Source organism: Lepus europaeus, chromosome 1 (genome assembly GCF_033115175.1).
Source record: "Lepus europaeus isolate LE1 chromosome 1, mLepTim1.pri, whole genome shotgun sequence".
Lineage (NCBI taxonomy): Eukaryota > Metazoa > Chordata > Mammalia > Lagomorpha > Leporidae > Lepus > Lepus europaeus.
The window spans coordinates 32,392,591-32,409,893 of record NC_084827.1 but is presented as its reverse complement, the minus strand read 5'-3'; the positions used below and the strand labels follow the sequence as shown (position 1 = coordinate 32,409,893).

At 36.2% G+C, this 17,303-nt stretch overlaps 1 protein-coding gene across 1 annotated transcript in view; it reads left to right on the top strand.

The window, feature by feature from the left end:
- Nucleotides 1–17,303, top strand: part of CAPZA2 (capping actin protein of muscle Z-line subunit alpha 2) — a 68,392-nt gene that overhangs the window by 39,156 nt on the left and 11,933 nt on the right. The window contains exons 3-6 of the mRNA XM_062208111.1: nucleotides 2,302–2,353; nucleotides 9,791–9,854; nucleotides 14,704–14,910; nucleotides 17,075–17,154. Of these exons, the coding sequence (XP_062064095.1) occupies nucleotides 2,302–2,353; nucleotides 9,791–9,854; nucleotides 14,704–14,910; nucleotides 17,075–17,154 (403 nt within the window). The remainder of the gene's footprint in view (nucleotides 1–2,301; nucleotides 2,354–9,790; nucleotides 9,855–14,703; nucleotides 14,911–17,074; nucleotides 17,155–17,303) is intronic.

The window sequence follows — 17,303 nt, the reverse complement described above, 5'->3', positions numbered from 1 at the left end:
CCATTTGATACCACTCTTAATTATGTTTAAAATATTGTAGATAAAAGAATCGTTTATCAAACAGAACTTGATTGCTATATAGCATAATAGCTATAACTATAAATTCCTACATTTTAAAAATAATTTTTATGATGAAACTTCCATATTTTAAAATGTTGATTTAGAAATGAAATTAGTATTAATTTAGTGACTAGCAAGAGATTTTTTAGAAAATTAGAGCTATTGCTGAAAAAATCATGTGAACAGGCAGTGTTTTTTCTTTAGAAATAGCTTTATTATTTTTGTGAAAATGATTGATTATCATAAAATTTCCAAAGCTCAAAGAAGAACTAAATTGGGCCAGCGCTATGGCTCAGAGGGTTAAAGCCCCAACCAACAGCGACAGCATCCCTATGCGCACCAGTTTGAGTCCCAGCAGCTCCACTTCTGATCCAGCTCTCTGCTGATGTGCCTGGGAAGCAGCAGAGGATGGCCAAGTGGTTGGGCCCCTGCACCTACATGGGGGACCTGGAACAAGCTCCTGGCTTCAGACCTGCTCAACTCCAGCAGTTGTGGCCATGTCGGGTGTGAACTAGCAGATGGAAAACCTCCCTCTCTCTCTCTGTCTCTGCTTCTCCCTGTAGCTCTTTCAAATAAGTTAAAAAAAATCTTAAAAAAAATAAAATCACACAAAATCCTACCTTCTTGTTCCCAACTGTTTGAATAAACTACTTCTAATGCATATCTCAATTAACATATATAATAAAGTATAACAATACATAAATATGATAATGCCACACATGCTGAATTTTCCCTTTCCTATTTATTAGGAATGTGTTTCCATATGATTAAATATATATCTGCATTATTTTAAAATTTTATTCATTTGAGAGGCAAAGTAAGCCCTTTCATCCATTGGTTCACTCCCCAAATGCCCTGTGTGACGGGGGACAGTGAGGAAAGCCAAAACCCAGAGCTGGGATCTCAATCTAAATCACTTGTGATTGGCAGGTATCCATCCGATTTCTTGAGCTATCACTGGTGCCTCCTGGGAGCTACATTAGCAGGAAGTCAGAATCAGGTGCTAGAACCAGGAGTTGAACCCATGTACTCTGGTGTGAGATGCAGTCATCTTAACCACTAGGTTAAACACCTGCCCCTACATTATTTTAATGACTGGCTAGTTTTATACTATGTAAAAGTATAGTTCCATTATACTTAGCCAGTTTCTTTCTTTTTTTTTTTTTTAAGATTTATTTGAAAGGCAGTGTTACTAAGAGAGAGAAGGAGGGAAAGACAGAGACGGAGAGGTCTTCCATCTTCTGCTTCACTCCCCAATGATTGCAACAGCCAGGGCTGGGCCAGGCTGAAGCCAGGAGCTTCTTCTGGGTCTCCCACATGGGTGCAAGGACCTAAGCACTTGGGCTATCCTCCACTACTTTCCCAGGTGCATTAGCAGGGAGCTGGATCAGAAGTTGAGCAGCCAGGACTTGAACTGGCGCCCCATCTGGGATGCTGGCACTGTAGGCAGTAGCGTAGCCCGCTATGTCACAACACCAGCCCCTAGCCAGTTTCTTAATGGGAGATACTTAGGTTGTGTTTCTTTCAACTCTTGAAAAAATCAGGGTACATGGTTTTATGTCCTTTATAGTAGCAACTGTGTAAAATAGCAGAGTGTTAGGAAAAATAATCAAAGAAAAGGCAAGAGATTGAATTTTGTTTTGTGGTGAAATTTGTGATTTTTTTTTTTTTTATGTTTTGAAACGTGTTTGGGTTTTTCCAAAAAAAGTGTTATTTTTGAAGTCACATTTCAGTGATTAATAGCCAAATGTCTACACAAGAATTAAATCTAAAATTAGGACAGAATTAAGAATCAGCCAAAATGAGATCATAAAGTTAGATAAAACATTCTTTGTTGCTGGAATGTGAGCTTTCTTAGGACAGAAGTGCTTGTATCTGAACTTTGGTCACAAACTATTTCCTGTTTAATAACTTTACTATAGAGCCAATTCATTTGAAATTGATGATTGTATTGTCAGACTATGAGGCATAGTCCATATTCTTCTGAATGTCTTATCACTGTTTTCTGGTGCTGCTTAACTCACTTTAGTTCATTGGAGATATGTTATAGTCTGCCAGAATTTACTATTAAGAATATGAAGTGTCATGTTTTCCTATTTCGTTTCTTAATACTGTTTTATGGACTTGTGATTATTTTGCTCATGCATAGGGGTTGCTAATACATGATTCAAAAATAATCTGTATTCATTACATTCTTTAGACATTGAAAATAATATAGAAAACATAATATTTGTTTTGCAGATGTCCGGTTACTGCTTAATAATGATAATCTTCTCAGGGAAGGAGCAGCACAGTAAGTCCTTGCATATTATATTGATATAACTAAAATTTCATCAGGAAAAAATATGTTTTAAAAGTGGTTTCTGAGCAGCTCTAATTCCTGACATAGATCCATGATACTTCAAAAACATTTCATGGAAAAATAGAATTAAATGATAGTTTATTTTGGTGTAAAAAGTTTTGAAGTCCGTGCATAATGTTTTCCTAATACACATTTTTTGTTAACTTTTTGAAGAGCCTTTGTAGTTGCACAGTAAGCTCAACTATATGTAATTGTGTGTGTATTCTGAACTAGAAGAGAAATACTTTTGGTCACAGAGGGGTTTAGGGTTTATTATGTGATAATCTCTTCATTGTATGTTTGACCATGTTTTGTATACTCATTAAATATTACATTTTGATATTTGCAAAATTGTATGGATTATTTTTCAAAGGTCTTTGGTTAGGAGTTTCTTTTATTCACCTATAAATACCTAACATAGTACCTGACACATAGATTTTTACTGAATTTTTTAATATTTTAAAGAATTGGGCATTTCTGTATCCTAATCATTGAAGTTGGACCAGTGACCACAGCCGTGACTTCCCACAACTATCCTAGGACTTCAGATAAATAATCGTTCTTTCCCCAACTCTAATCTCCCCAAATAGTGCCTGAAGGTCCATATTTTGGGCTAACAAACTCCGTTACTCATTTGAAAATCATACAATTATATAGATTTTTAAGTGCCTTATACACATAAAAAGAGAAGAAAAATAATTTATTAAAAATGTATATTTTTTGAAAGAGCTATGGGGGGAGGAGCAAGACAGAGAGAGATCCTCCTTTCTCTGGCTCATTCCCCAAATGGCCGCAATGGCCAAGTCTGGGCCAGGCCAAAGCCAGAACCTAGTAGTTTCTTCCATATCTCCCATGTGGTTAAAGGGGCCCAAGGACATAGGCCATCTTCTGCTGCTTTTCTAGGCACATTAGCAGGGAGCTGAGTTGGAAGTGGAGCAGTGGGGATTTGAACCAGTTCCTATATGGAATGCCGGCACTGCAGGAGGTGGCCTGATCTTCTACACCACAATGCTGGCCTTGAAAAATAAATTTTTAAAAAAAGTTAAGTGCCTTACAAAGGTGTTTAATATCCATCCAGTCAGCTATACATATGCAATATGCAATATGTGAGATTCTGACTAATATGGGAAATGTTCTGTAATTTGGCTTTTGTAACACTTGAAGGACCTTGTTGTTAACCCTAATGAAGTTACAGGTATAACATAATTCTGGACATACCTGATTTTTCTTCTGATAAAAATTTGTGGCTTTTTTTCTTGCCTCTCATTACAATGAAAAACTTCATTGTAATAAAAAAGGACAGAAAAGACGCATGACCTTCATAGGTCAGGTTTCTTTAGCTCTCCAACTGAGAACTCTAAATACATTAAATATCATTACACATTCAGACTTCCAATGTACAGGTACTTGGAAACAGCCCTCACCAAGTGAGGTTGGGGACATGAAGTCCAACAGCATTAGAAATGCTGTGAAGGCATAACTTTACAAATAGCAATTAAAGGCACAACTTGCCTGTAATAAGGTTAATAATATGTTCATGTAATTCTAGTGCCTTCACAATTTAATGAACCAGATTTACTATACTTCACTTCTAAAAACCTAGATGAAACATTGTAACTTCAGGAAAAATTCCTGCTTTATTATTCCAAATAATTTTTCTCATTTAAAATAAATGTCCTATAGTTCTGGTATGTGGGAAAATTATGTTTAAAGTCACAGTGCAGTCTTATTGATAGAACCTTGGCTATATGAATAGTGTAAGTTTAGAAAGGGTTTAATCTCCAAACCTATTAGACTGGATAAAGTAAGATCAGTAATGACCACCTTGCCATTATAGGAGGTTTTATTCTTGTCTTTCTAGTAGTCACTTTTTTATTTGCATTGGGAAAAATACATGCTATGTGAATTAACATTTTAATCATTAAGTGTACAGTTGTCTCCTCAATGTTGTGTGTAACCATAGCCAACATCCATTCATTTTCCCAAACTGACACATAAACAGTGACTCCCCATTCACCTCAACCCTTGGCAACCACCATTCTGTTTTCTGTAAGTTTAACTACTCACAATACATCATATATGTGGAATCATATACTATTTTCTTTTTTGTGACTGGGATGTTTTATAGAGCATAATGTTGTCAAGGTTCATCTATGTGGTAGCATGTTTCAGATTTCCTTTTTAAGGTTGAGTAATACTTCATTGTATGTATAATACCATATTTTTGTCCATCTTTTAATGGATACTTGGGTTGTTTTTTCCTCATAAATTATATTAAAGTGCTTTCTAGGAATCAGTTTAATTTACACCTTAGATTTTAATTGTCAAATTTTGAGTGAATGGATGGCTGTTTACTCCTAAGTTCTTCAAGGCTTACTGGAATTTTTTGTATGTTCAATTAAGATTTAATTTTTTGTAAAAATATAATCCAGGGTGGCAGAAGTCTTATAGATTCTAAGAAAACAAAGTTATCATGTTTTAACAATAGTGCTTTTGATTAAGCTTTAGCATTCTCTTTGTTAAATAAGTGTGTAGTTTTCATGTAGATACCAAAGTTTTTTTTTTAGTTAAAAAATGAGAAACTTGATTTGTTGAGTTTCAGAGTAAAGTTTAGTAGAAGTCAGAGAAATACTCATAATTATGTAAGTAGTGAGTTATGAGAGTCAGTACATTTGACTCACAGTAGATGAAAGTATTACAATTTTATTTGTCCACAGAAGTATTTATATAATGATGGCTAAGTGATTGTTAGTTTAAAAAGCTTAAATAAATGGGATTTATTCTAAAAGAAACTTGAATGTAAGCTGTATTTTTCTTTTATTATAAACCAAATTTCTGGGACAGTTGTGATTTACACAGCAAGAGATAGGTACACTAACATAGGTATTAATAATATTCTGATCTTGTGTGGAAATGAATATTTGAGGAAATACATAACTCTGATAAAACAACATGTTTATAGCAGGACCCCAAATAAATAAGTAAATAAAAAACCTTCACAGGAAATTTCAGATTTTCTTGCAGGTGGCTATACTCTCAGTAAATGTTTGTTGACTGGATGAATTAATAGAGAAAATACTGATAATTTTGTTGATTACAGTAGTATTCTTCATACACAGCTTCTGAGTATTCATCCAGGTTTGAATTAATAGACATCAGAGAGTATCTGAGAGTAGAACTATACTATAAATCAGTGGTTGACTTGAGTGAGCTTGCTGTGGTTCACTGCATCCCCACTGTGAAATAATTTGAGTGTTGTCATTCTTTCTTGATTCTGAATTATTTTCAAAATGTCTAAACTTGGTTTTACCCTCAAAAGAAGATAATTTTGTCACCAAAATTTAGGTTGTCTAAAGTTGCATAAGCTAAAAAAGGCTTTGCAGAAACATTAGGACATATTCCTGTGGTAGTTTCACTGGAGTGTATAACCTTACATTCCTTCTTCTTCGTTGTATTTTTTAATATTGATTTCTTTTTTAAGATTTATTTATTTACTTGAAAGTCCGAGTTACACAGAGAGAGAGGAGAGGCAGAGAGAGAGAGAGAGGTCTTCCATCTGCTGGTTCACTCCCCCATTGGCCACAACAGTCAGATCTGTGCTGATCTGAAGCCAGGAGCCAGGAGCTTCTTCCAGATCTCCCACGCGGGTGCAAGGGCCCAAGCACTTGGGTCATCTTCTACTGCTTTCCCAGGCCATAGCAGTAGAGAGCTGAATCAGAAGAGAAGCAGCCGAAACTCGAACTGGTGCCCATATGGAATGCCGGCACTGCTTTACTGACCCCAATATTGAATTTCTTTAATACTTTCCCTCTGCACATATATATGCTGTTCCTCTCTGCTAGTGGCCTGGGAAAGCGGCAGAAAATGGCCCAAGTGTTCGGGCCCCTGCCAGCCACATGGGAGACCACATGGGAGGCTCTTGCGCAGCACTGGCCATTGTGTCCATCTAGGGGAGTAAACCAGTAGATGGAAGATCCAGCTGTCTCTCTCCTTCTCTCCGTAAATCTAATCTGGCTTTCATATAAGCAGATAAATTAAAAACAAAAAACAAAACAAAAAAAAACTCCAGCCTCTGCTTAACCTTAAAAAAAAATTGCATGGATGGATGAGTGGGTACATGTGAATACCTTTCCCACTATTCTTTGGAACTGTCACCATTTAACTTTAATCAGTTAAGATAAATTTTATATTCATTCTCTCCTTTACACATTTCGTATTCTTTTCTCCACCCTCTCTTCCCAAGTCACAAGTGAATGGGGTTGGATATTTTAGGCATTAAAAATTTTGCAGGGCCGAAGCTGTGGCGCAGTGAGTTAATCCTCCACCTGTGGTACCGGCATCCCATATGGACATCAGTTCTAGTCCCTGATGTTCCTCTTCTAATCCAGCTCTCTGCAAAGGCCTGGGAAAGCAGTAGAAGATGGCCCAAGTGCTTGGGCCCCTGCATCCACGTGGGAGACCTAGAAGAAGCTCCTGGCTCCTGGCTCCAGATCAACGCAGCTCGGGCCATTGCAGCCATTTAGGGAGTGAACAAGCAGAAGGAACCTTTCTCTCTGTCTCTCCCTGTCACTGTCTGTAACTCCACCTCTCAAATAAATAAATAAAATCTTTAAAAAATTTTTTTTGCTTTTTGGTCTAGCCTGGGAACCAATTACCATTTAAAAATTAAATTTATTATTTAAATATAGCTTTACTGGGAAAATCCTAAATTCTAAGTAATTTAGTTTACAGACTTTTTTTTTTTTTTGACAGGCAGAGTGGACAGGGAGAGAGAGAGACAGAGAGAAAGGTCTTCCTTTTTGCCGTTGGTTCACCCTCCAATGGCCGCTGTGGCCGGCGCACCGCGCTGATCCGAAGCCAGGAGCCAGGTGCTTCTCCTGGTCTCCCATGCGGGTGCAGGGCCCAAGCACTTGGGCCATCCTCCACTGCCTTCCCGGGCCATAGCAGAGAGCTGGCCTGGAAGAGGAGCAACCGGGATAGAATCTGGCGCCCCAACCGGGACTAGAACCTGGTGTGCCGGCGCCGCAAGGCGGAGGATTAGCCTGTTAAGCCACGGCACTGGCTCAGACCTGCTTTTGAGGCAAATTATTTAATGGTTGGTACATGCCTGGAGGCTATTCTTAGGACAGTTACAGTTTTCGTGAATTAAAAGCAGAAGTGAATAGCTACTTCTTTTGCCCTCCCCTTCCATGTACTTCTATCTATATCCACCCTCATCTTTCTTTTTGAACTTGCAATGTCAGGAATTTGACAGCTAGTAATTTAATTCTGCTTTGCTATTTTTACATTTACTAGTTTCCTGTTAGCTCATCAGTTTGCTCTTCTCAGCCAGATACTCCTTTCTAGAGGAGACTCCAGAGCTCATACCTGGAAATTCAGTGGACATAGGTCATCTAGCATAATCTGAAAAGCTACCATATAGTTTAAGTCGAGTTAGAGCCCCAAATCTAAAAATTCTCAGTATCTTTTCTGTGAAATGCAAGTAATTTCCTAGATTATAGATTTAAATAAAATGCAATATTGACCTTTATACAATTTTTAGATAACTTTCATCCTTTTTTTTTCCCCTTCACATGTATCATGTAATTACCTGGTAATATATTATTCTTTACTTCTGTAAAAGTGGAAGAGACTATTCTTGAATCTATCACTATTCCTAGCCTACACTCCGTAGTTCCACCATGGAATGTTTTTTTTTTTTTTTTAATTTTTTTTAAATTTTTTTTTATTTTTTTGACAGGCAGAGTGGACAGTGAGAGAGAGAGACAGAGAGAAAGGTCTTCCTTTGCCGTTGGTTCACCCTCCAGTGGCCGCCACGGCTGGCGCGCTGCAGCCGGCGCACCGCGCTGAACCGAAGGCAGGAGCCAGGTGCTTCTCCTGGTCTCCCATGGGGTGCAGGGCCCAAGCACTTGGGTCATCCTCCACTGCACTCCCGGGCCACAGCAGAGAGCTGGCCTGGAAGAGGGGCAACCGGGACAGAATCCAGCGCCTCAACCGGGATTAGAACCCAAGGTGCCGGTGCCGCAGGCGGAGGATTAGCCTATTGAGCCGCAGCACTGGCCCACGATGGAATGTTTACATAGCCTAATTGCTCTTTCTGTCTCTCCTTGCTCCACTGCCCAATTTTCATACATGCCACTGCCAAATTAATCTTTTTTATAAGTACTTTCTGGCGCCAGCACTGTGGTATAGCAGGTTAAGCCACAACCTGCAGTGCTGGCATCCCATATGGACACTGATTCGTGTCCCAGTTGCTCCACTTCCAATCCAGTTTCCTGCTAATAGCCTAGGAAAGCAGCAGAGAATGACCCAAGTGCTTGGGCCCCTGTACCCATATGGGAGACCAGGAAGAAACTCCTGGATCCTGGCCTTGGCTTGACCCAGCCCAAGCCATTGTGACCATTGACTGGCAGGTGGAAGATCTGTCTCTCTCTCTCTGTCTCCTGTCTCTGCAACTCTGCCTTACAATTAAATAAATGAACATTAAAAAAAAAAAGTACATCCATGTTCTCCTTTCTCTAAAAGCTTCTGTGACTCTGCTTTGCTTTCCAAATAATGTAATTATTCCATGCTTCAAGACCTGCCAGTTCACTCCAGTAAAATAACTGAACACCTGCTATGTACCAAACATTGAGTGTAATATTTCCTATGATGTTGGGCCTGACTTACCTTATGTGTTTTGCTCATATTCTTCCTTCTACTTGAAATACTCTTCTTGCCATCTCTCCAGTTTCTACAAAACCAAAGCCTACTCAGTTTTTCAATTCCATTTCTCAGTATCACCCTCATTACAAAAATGAAATTACCCCAATTATCTTCTTATATTCTTGCCTCAAGAGAATTTAGTTTTTAAAAAGCTCCGTAATGCTTTATTGGTAATTCTCTTATGATATTTTCTACTTTGTGTTGTGTTTATGTTATCTCTCCTTTTCAGCAGGAAGCCCTTTGTTCACAAAATCTGAATGATCACTCTGCTTCTTTCACAGCATCTAGCCTTTTTTTGGTATACTAAATATGAGAGAACTTCTGAAAGTTTGAAGAATAGAGTTTTAAAAAATGTCAATCTTCCATGAACTATTTGAAGCCCCTTCATATGTACTTGAAAAATTAGTTGTCTAACCTTTACTTTTCACATTCTTGAATGAAAAGATCAAGACTGATTTAATTTTATTTTGCTAAGCATTGAAAGCTGGATATTGTTAATCACTTTTTAAAATGGCCACATCTATATTATATTTATTGTGGTATAAGATCAATACTAGACAATTGTAATTTCATCTATCTTGCCATGTGTAGTTCAGTTTTATTGACCAGTGAATTTTTGGCTGTCATTTTTTTGTAAAACATTAGATATATAATTTTAAGTAATTGGCCTTTTTCTTTTTTTAGTGCATTTGCACAGTATAACTTGGACCAGTTTACTCCAGTAAAAATTGAAGGTTATGAAGATCAGGTATGTTTATATAAACACAGGACTTAGCTATTCTTTGTTTTGTTTTGTCATGGTTACTGTATCCTGCAAGAATTGGGAAGCGATATGCTTAAAGATAAAAAATTATTCATTTTAATCATAGCCACTCACTGGCAAAGTCATTGAAAATTTACTTTCTTCTATTAAGACTAATAATGGTATTAGCAGAAAAGTCCCTTTTGAAATTCTCAGATGTAATTCATTTAAGATTTTAGAAAATAATTGCTTTAAATAACTTTCTTGTTTTTTATAGGAAAAAAAATCAATCCTATATTAATCCAAAATCTAGAATATATATTAGTAAGATTTATATCATAATTTGGTTGCTCTGGAATTCTACAGTTCTTCATGTGAGTAATATAGCATTTAGTAATTATTAAATCTTTTATTTCCAAAATGCAAGTTAAAATTGCTAAGCTATAAAAAAAAATCACAAAAGGTCATCCGAGTTTTTCTTTTGTTTTGGTTTAGAGTTACTAATAATTGAACAGTGATTGTATTAATTCAAGTCATGCTTGCATGAAGTACAATTTATATGAAACAATATCATCAGGGAACTTGTAGGTAGAATATAAGAGAGAGTGGTTAAGAAAGAACAGAAGAGAGAGTTCTTAGTGGCCATTTGTATCAGAGCTTGTGTTTGTAGTCTTGTAGTTACATGCAGGCAATAAGACCAGACAGATGATAACACAAGCTTATATATAGATGTATACATATATAAAGATACATAATGCTTCACTGTATTAATCTCCTAAGTTTTTTTTATTTCTGCCTTAGGGGGTTTTGGTTTTTTCTTTTCTTTTTTTTCCTTTGGTTACTGTTATTAATAATACTGTATTGAACATTTTTGTACTTCTGGTCACACTAATAATTGTTTTCTACAAGAAAATTTGCTGGGTAAGATGATGCATGGTTTTAAAATGTTGGCTATAAATATAATTGAAAATAATAAATTATTAAATAACAGATTGAAAAAATAATAAATGAAACATTGGGTAACTTCTAGAATCATTTTATTTACCTAGCATAATTTTAACACCTAAACCTAAAATATTTTTTTAAAAATTTATATACAAGTTTTCCATATGACTATGAATATATAAACATTAAATAGGAAACTAACCAATAAGAGATAGAAATATTTCAGAAGGATGGTAGAAGTGTATCAAGACTAATGGGATTTTTACAGGATGTAAGAATGGTTCCACATGAGACAATATATTTGTCTTATAGTAAGCAGCAATTCAAGGAGAAAAATGTTATATTAGTGGACTGCAAAAAGGATTTGAGAAGTTAGCAGTTATTTTTCATTAAAAACAAAATCCTAAGTAGAAATATGGATGGATATAACCTCTTAGGTATAATTGACTATTTAAGAAAAGCAATTAATAAATATCATAAATTACAAATCCTAAGATAAATTTTAAAGTGAAAAATTAGGGTAAACCACCTGATTAAGATTATTACTTATCATATGTGGAGATAAATAGCAATTAAGACACGAGAATGAGAGCTTGTAAAGCTTGGAAAGAGAAGACTCTGGTAACATGATTTATAAATTTAGGGATACCAGAGGACTCTAGTAATATAACTGTTCAACCAAAAAAAGCTGCAAATAAAAGAATTTGGTGAGATGACTAAATCTAAGGTAAGTACTTCATATAGAACTCATTAGCTATCCTCTGTGTAGCAAGTAAGTGAATTCCATTTAAATAACGGTAAAAAGTATACATTAATGTAAGAGTAAGTTTAACAAGAAAAGCATAGGATTATAAAGAAAGTAGTAGTTGTCTTCTTGAAACAGATAAAACGATCAAAACATTACAAAGGGATGCCACGTTCTTAGAAACTTAAATTATTTTTTTTGTTTTGTTTTGTTTTGTTTTTGACAGGCAGAGTGGATAGTGAGAGAGAGAGACAAAGGTCTTCCTTTTTGCCGTTGGTTCACCCTCCAGTGGCCGCCGTGGCCGGCGCATCTCGCTGATCCAAAGCCAGGAGCCAGGAGCCATGCGGGTTTGCATGGGAGACCAGGAGGAAGCACCTGGCTCCTGGCTTTGGATCAGCACAATGCGCCGGCCGCGGCGGCCATTGGAGGGTGAACCAGCGGCAAAAAGGAAGACCTTTGTCTCTGTCTCTCTCACTATCCACTCTGCCTGTCAAAAAAAAAAAAAAAAAAATTATTTCTTAGAAACTTAAATTATTTAAAATTAATTTTTAAATTTAATGTAATTTGAATCAATTTTTTGATTGGTCAGTATTTTTATAGTTTATGTGAAAAAAAATACTTGCTTGAAATAACTGGGAAAAATATGAAAAAGAAGAGTGAGGAAAAGTTGTCGTATTAGGTCGAAGAAGATATTTTACAACCAGTATAAAATCAAGTCAGTGTGCTATTTTATAGAGCAGACAAATTAGTCAGTAGAACAGTATGGAGAACCAGAATTTAGTCCCAGCATTTAGGAAATATTTTATATAGATACTGGCATAACTGCTTCCATCAAGAAGAAAGTTAGGATGGACCCATGTTTTCACATAGTGTACTAAAATTTCAGATAGATTAAAATTTTTAGCAGTGACTGCAATTTTATGGAAATAAAAAAATCTAAAATCCTACCTATACAATGTAGGGCCAGGAAGACTATCTTATTAAATAAGACTGGAAACTTAGAAACTGTAAAAGAAAAGATGGGGGTGGAACATAGTGGCAAAGTGTGGTGTTTGCAGCTTTGGATGTCTGCATTCCTTTTCCGAGGATCTGGTTCAGGGCCCAGCTACTCTGCTTCTGATACAGCTTTTTGCTGATGTGCCTCCTGGGAAGCAGCAGGTGATGGCTCAAGTACTTGAGTCCCTGCCATGCACTTAGGAGACCTGGGTGGAATTCCAGGCTCCTGTCTTGGTCCTGGCCCAATCCTGGCTATTGCTGACATTGGGGAGTAAACCAGTGAATGGAAGATAGCTTTCTTGCTCTGCCTTTCAAAAGTAAGTAAGTGAATGAATGAATAAATGAATGAAAAGGGAAACATTTTACTACATATTCATGTCTTTAACTGTAGAATGAAACATACACCTTAAACAGAACTCAAAAAGAATTAAAAACCCAGATAAAAAAATACTAAAGAATATTCACTAACAGAGGAGCAAATGGCCAAGAAACATGAAAAGATGTTTAGATCCATCAGCATTCAGAGAAATAAAATTAGGGGCCAGTGTTATGGCACAGTGGGTTAAGCTGGTGTAGAAAGTAGTCATTTTGGAGTGCCAGCTGGATTCCTTGTTACTCTGCTTGCAATCCAGCTTCCTGCTAATGTACCTGGGAAGGCACATCAGAAAATGGTCCAGTTTCTTGGGCCCCTGCTACCCCAGGTGGAGTTCCTGGCTCCTGGTTTTGGCCTGGCATAGACTGGGCTGTTGGAGCTATTTGGGGTGTGAATCAGCAGATGTAAGACCTCTTTCTCTGTGTCTCTTTCTTTTGCTATTACTCTACCTTTCAAATAAATAAATCTTTTTGAAAAAGAAAATTGAAATAATGATATATTTTGTATCCATTATACTAAAAGAAATAATGTCTGTTGGTGATGGTATGGAAGAAAACATATATTGTTTATTGAAATGTGGATCATGGCCATTTTTCAGAATGCAATCTAAATACATATTAAAAAATGAGAAAAATAGAAATCCTTTACTTGCAGACCCCACCACCTTTGCTGGGAATCTATCAAATAGAAATATAAAAGCATTGGATAGAAATAAAATAGAGATTAAAGTATATGGAAATAAATATACAACAATGCTTATTTTGCCATTTTGATTGTTCCTCCTAATCCCCTCACCCCAGAAAAAAGAAAACAGACTGACTGTAAAGACATGGCACATCAGTAGTGGATTGGTGAATAAATTACATCCATTTTACAGGATATTATGTAACCATTCAAAAGAGTGGTGAGAGGTCTGTCAGTTGACTTTGAGGGACTTCCTCAAGATACTTACATTGAAAAAGCCAAATACAGGAAAGTGTTTGAGTTTTGCATGCACATTTTTATTCCATTATTAAAACATAATGACCCAAGAAGCCATTTGTGTATATGTATATGCATCTACAGACAAGTGTATGTTTTTTTTCCATGTAGGATTTCATGACAATGAAAAAAATTTAGAAGGATATGTCCTGTGTTAGCAAGGTTTGCTGCAGAGGAATGGGGGAAGTCTTGGCATATGAAAGGAATAAAAAGTTAGGAGAGTTCCAATGGAAAGAAAAAGGGGAAAGTTTTTAAAATAAAGTACAAGATATAATTTTATAATTTAAATGAACAAATTATGATTTTAAAAATGTGGAAGTCATTGACTCAGTGACTAGTGTATAAGAAACAAGTAAAAAACACCTTAGATGAGATTGTAACCATGGAGCAAGATGGGACCCACTAAAGAGGCTTCTCAGTAGACTAAAGCCATTCTGGCAGCCTTGTGATTGAATGTTATTACCTGTTTTTAGTTTTGAAGAACTAGAGCTGATTTCAGAAAGAATAAACTGTTTAAAGGTCTCAGAGAAAGAAACCAATTCCAGCAGTGGGTTAGAGGGTGCATTTTTTTTTTTTTTCATTGAATAGGCAAAAGTTGCAATGGGTGAAAATCTGACCTGCATTCAATGAGCTGGCCGCATTGTCTTTATCCTCTACTCATCTGAAGTATAGTTGCACCATGTTAGCAAAGCCACTTGCTTGGAATAGAGTTGTGTTACAGTTTTAAGGAAAAAGCTTAATAAGAGTGTATTAATATGTATTAGTACTTAACTGCTGTTTTAAATACTTTTCCTAAATTCATTCCATCATTGAAGGTATTGATAACAGAACATGGCGACTTGGGGAATGGAAAGTTTTTGGATCCAAAAAACAGAATTTGTTTCAAATTTGATCACTTGAGAAAGGAAGCAACTGATCCAAGACCCTATGAAGCAGAAAATGCGATTGAATCGTGGAGAAGTTCAGTAGAAACTGCTCTTCGTGCTTATGTAAAAGAACATTATCCGAATGGGGTCTGCACTGTAAGTCATTGACGGGCGACTTCTATGTCTTAGGCAAATGTATTTATGATCTCTAGAAATTTACAATAACTTACAGAACTGATATTTTATAACTTGTCAGTCTTTTTACCAAGAAGTAAATACTTCTAAAAATGTTTACTATTTTTTTCAAAGAAGTCAGAATAGTAAATAAATATCTTACAATAGCCCAAAGTGAGGAAATGGGTGTACCTCTAATTAAATCCAAGTAGGAATTAATTAATTTGGTTTGAGGTGCAAGTTGTGATGAGAGTCTTTAATCTTATGTTCATAACTTAAGATTTCTTACTAGATTACATAAAGTTCAGAGAAGGGGCTGGAGCCATGGTGCAGTAGGTTAATCCTCTGCCTGCGGCGCCGGCATCCCATATGGACACCGGTTCTAGTCCCAGCTGCTCCTCTTCCAATCCAGCTCTGCAGCGGCCTAGGACAGCAGTGGAAGATGGCCCAAATCCTTGGGCCCCTGCACCCACATGGGAGACCAGGAGGAAGCACCTGGCTCCTGGCTTTGGCCACTGGGGAGTGAACCAACAGAGGGAAGACCTTTCTGTCTCTCCCTGTCTGTAACTCTATCTCTCAAATAAATAAATAAAATCTTTAAAAAAAAAAAAGTTCAGAGAAAATAAAATTATTTGGATATGGAATCATTTCCTTATGTGTTTTATAGTGAGATTTCTTATGTATCTTAAAATATGGTTCTTTCATAGATTTAACATATTTTTATATTTTCAGGATGAAATATAGTATAAGTGCAGTGCTTTTTTTTTTTTTTTTTACTTTCATAAGTACTCAGAGAGGCATAATAACACCCTGAGTTTATGCTCCAGTGATCTTCTCCGTAGCCAGAGTTGTCTTTTGGAATGCAAATGAGATCAGGAAAATCCCCTATTTGCAATCCTTTAAAGATTTCCCTTTGTACTTAGGATATAGGCTGGACTTTTGAACTTGGCTTACAAGGCCCTCTGTAACCTTGATCTGTGCTTACCTCTCCAACCAGTGACCATATATATGTCCTAGTTCATACCTGCTTTCCAACATAACTACCAATGTATCCACTAGTACTCCCTTTTTTAGAGATTTCCTGTTTAAGAAATTGATGTGGCCTGCTAAAAATCTCTAAATAATTTAATAATAATATAACATAACCTAAAATGTATTACAAATACTTTGAATTATAACTAGTTGACTAGGATTATTTTGGAAGAATATCTCAACGAGTAAGAGAGTGGTTCTGGGGGGAATTGAGAGAAGCAAATTTTTTTTTATTACTTTTAAAGCAGTAGGCAAGAGATGAAATATTTTCATACATTGTGGATATTCTCATAATGACCTTTCTCAGTTTATAAATAAATCAACTTTCTCACTCTTATTCTGGTACTTTTAAAAATGACTGGAGGGGTAGGGATTTGGCATAGTGTGTTAAGATATGGCTTGGGACACCCACATCCCATATTGGGGTGTCTATTAGGTTTGAATCCCAGCTATGCTCCTCAGTCCATCTTCCTGTTAATGCACACCCTGATGGGCAGCACATGATAGCTCAAGTGATTGGTTCCTTGCCACCCATGTGGGACACTTGGATTAAGTTTAGGCTCCTGGCTTTGACCTGGCCTAGCTCCTCCTGTTGTGGGTATTTGGGAGTGAACCAGTGGATAGGAACACATGCTCTCTTGCTCTTGCTCGCTATTTCTCTTTGTCTTTCAAATCTCAAAATTAATTTCTTGAAAAGACTAGAGAAATGACAGCCATTAAGATTGTAAAGTGAAAAAAATAATCACAAGTAAGTTTTTACTTGCAAAGATGGTTAAGTTGGTATATGTTTAAAACAAATTTTCTACTTACCATGACCTGTGATTGAAATGAAAACATGATACATCTAGGATGTTTATGAATATTTAGAGTACATAATTTTTACTCAATAAATTATAATTTATTAATTGGAAGGCTTTTATTACCTATTTCCTATTAGTTTAAGTATATAAATTTGAGAACTTTCCTTTGTAGTTATAATATTGGAATGTGGACTTGTTTTGTATCTTTTATGTGTTTCTGCGAAAGTGGTATATATAAGTATTTTAAAGATGTTTAAAGTTGGATGTTCTATGTTCCTAAATTCAATCTTGCTCCTTTTTTCTTTGCCAATAAGGTATATGGTAAAAAAATTGATGGACAGCAAACCATTATTGCATGCATAGAAAGCCATCAGTTCCAAGCAAAAAACTTTTGGTAAGTTAAGATGTTGTGTACTGAGGAATTTTGACACTGTGTATATTTTTTTTGTAGTTCTGTGTTAGTGGTGGGAGCTCTACCTTGTTTGTGAGTGATTGACTACATCAATCTAAACGGGTTATAAAACTTCAAATTTTGATGTAAGA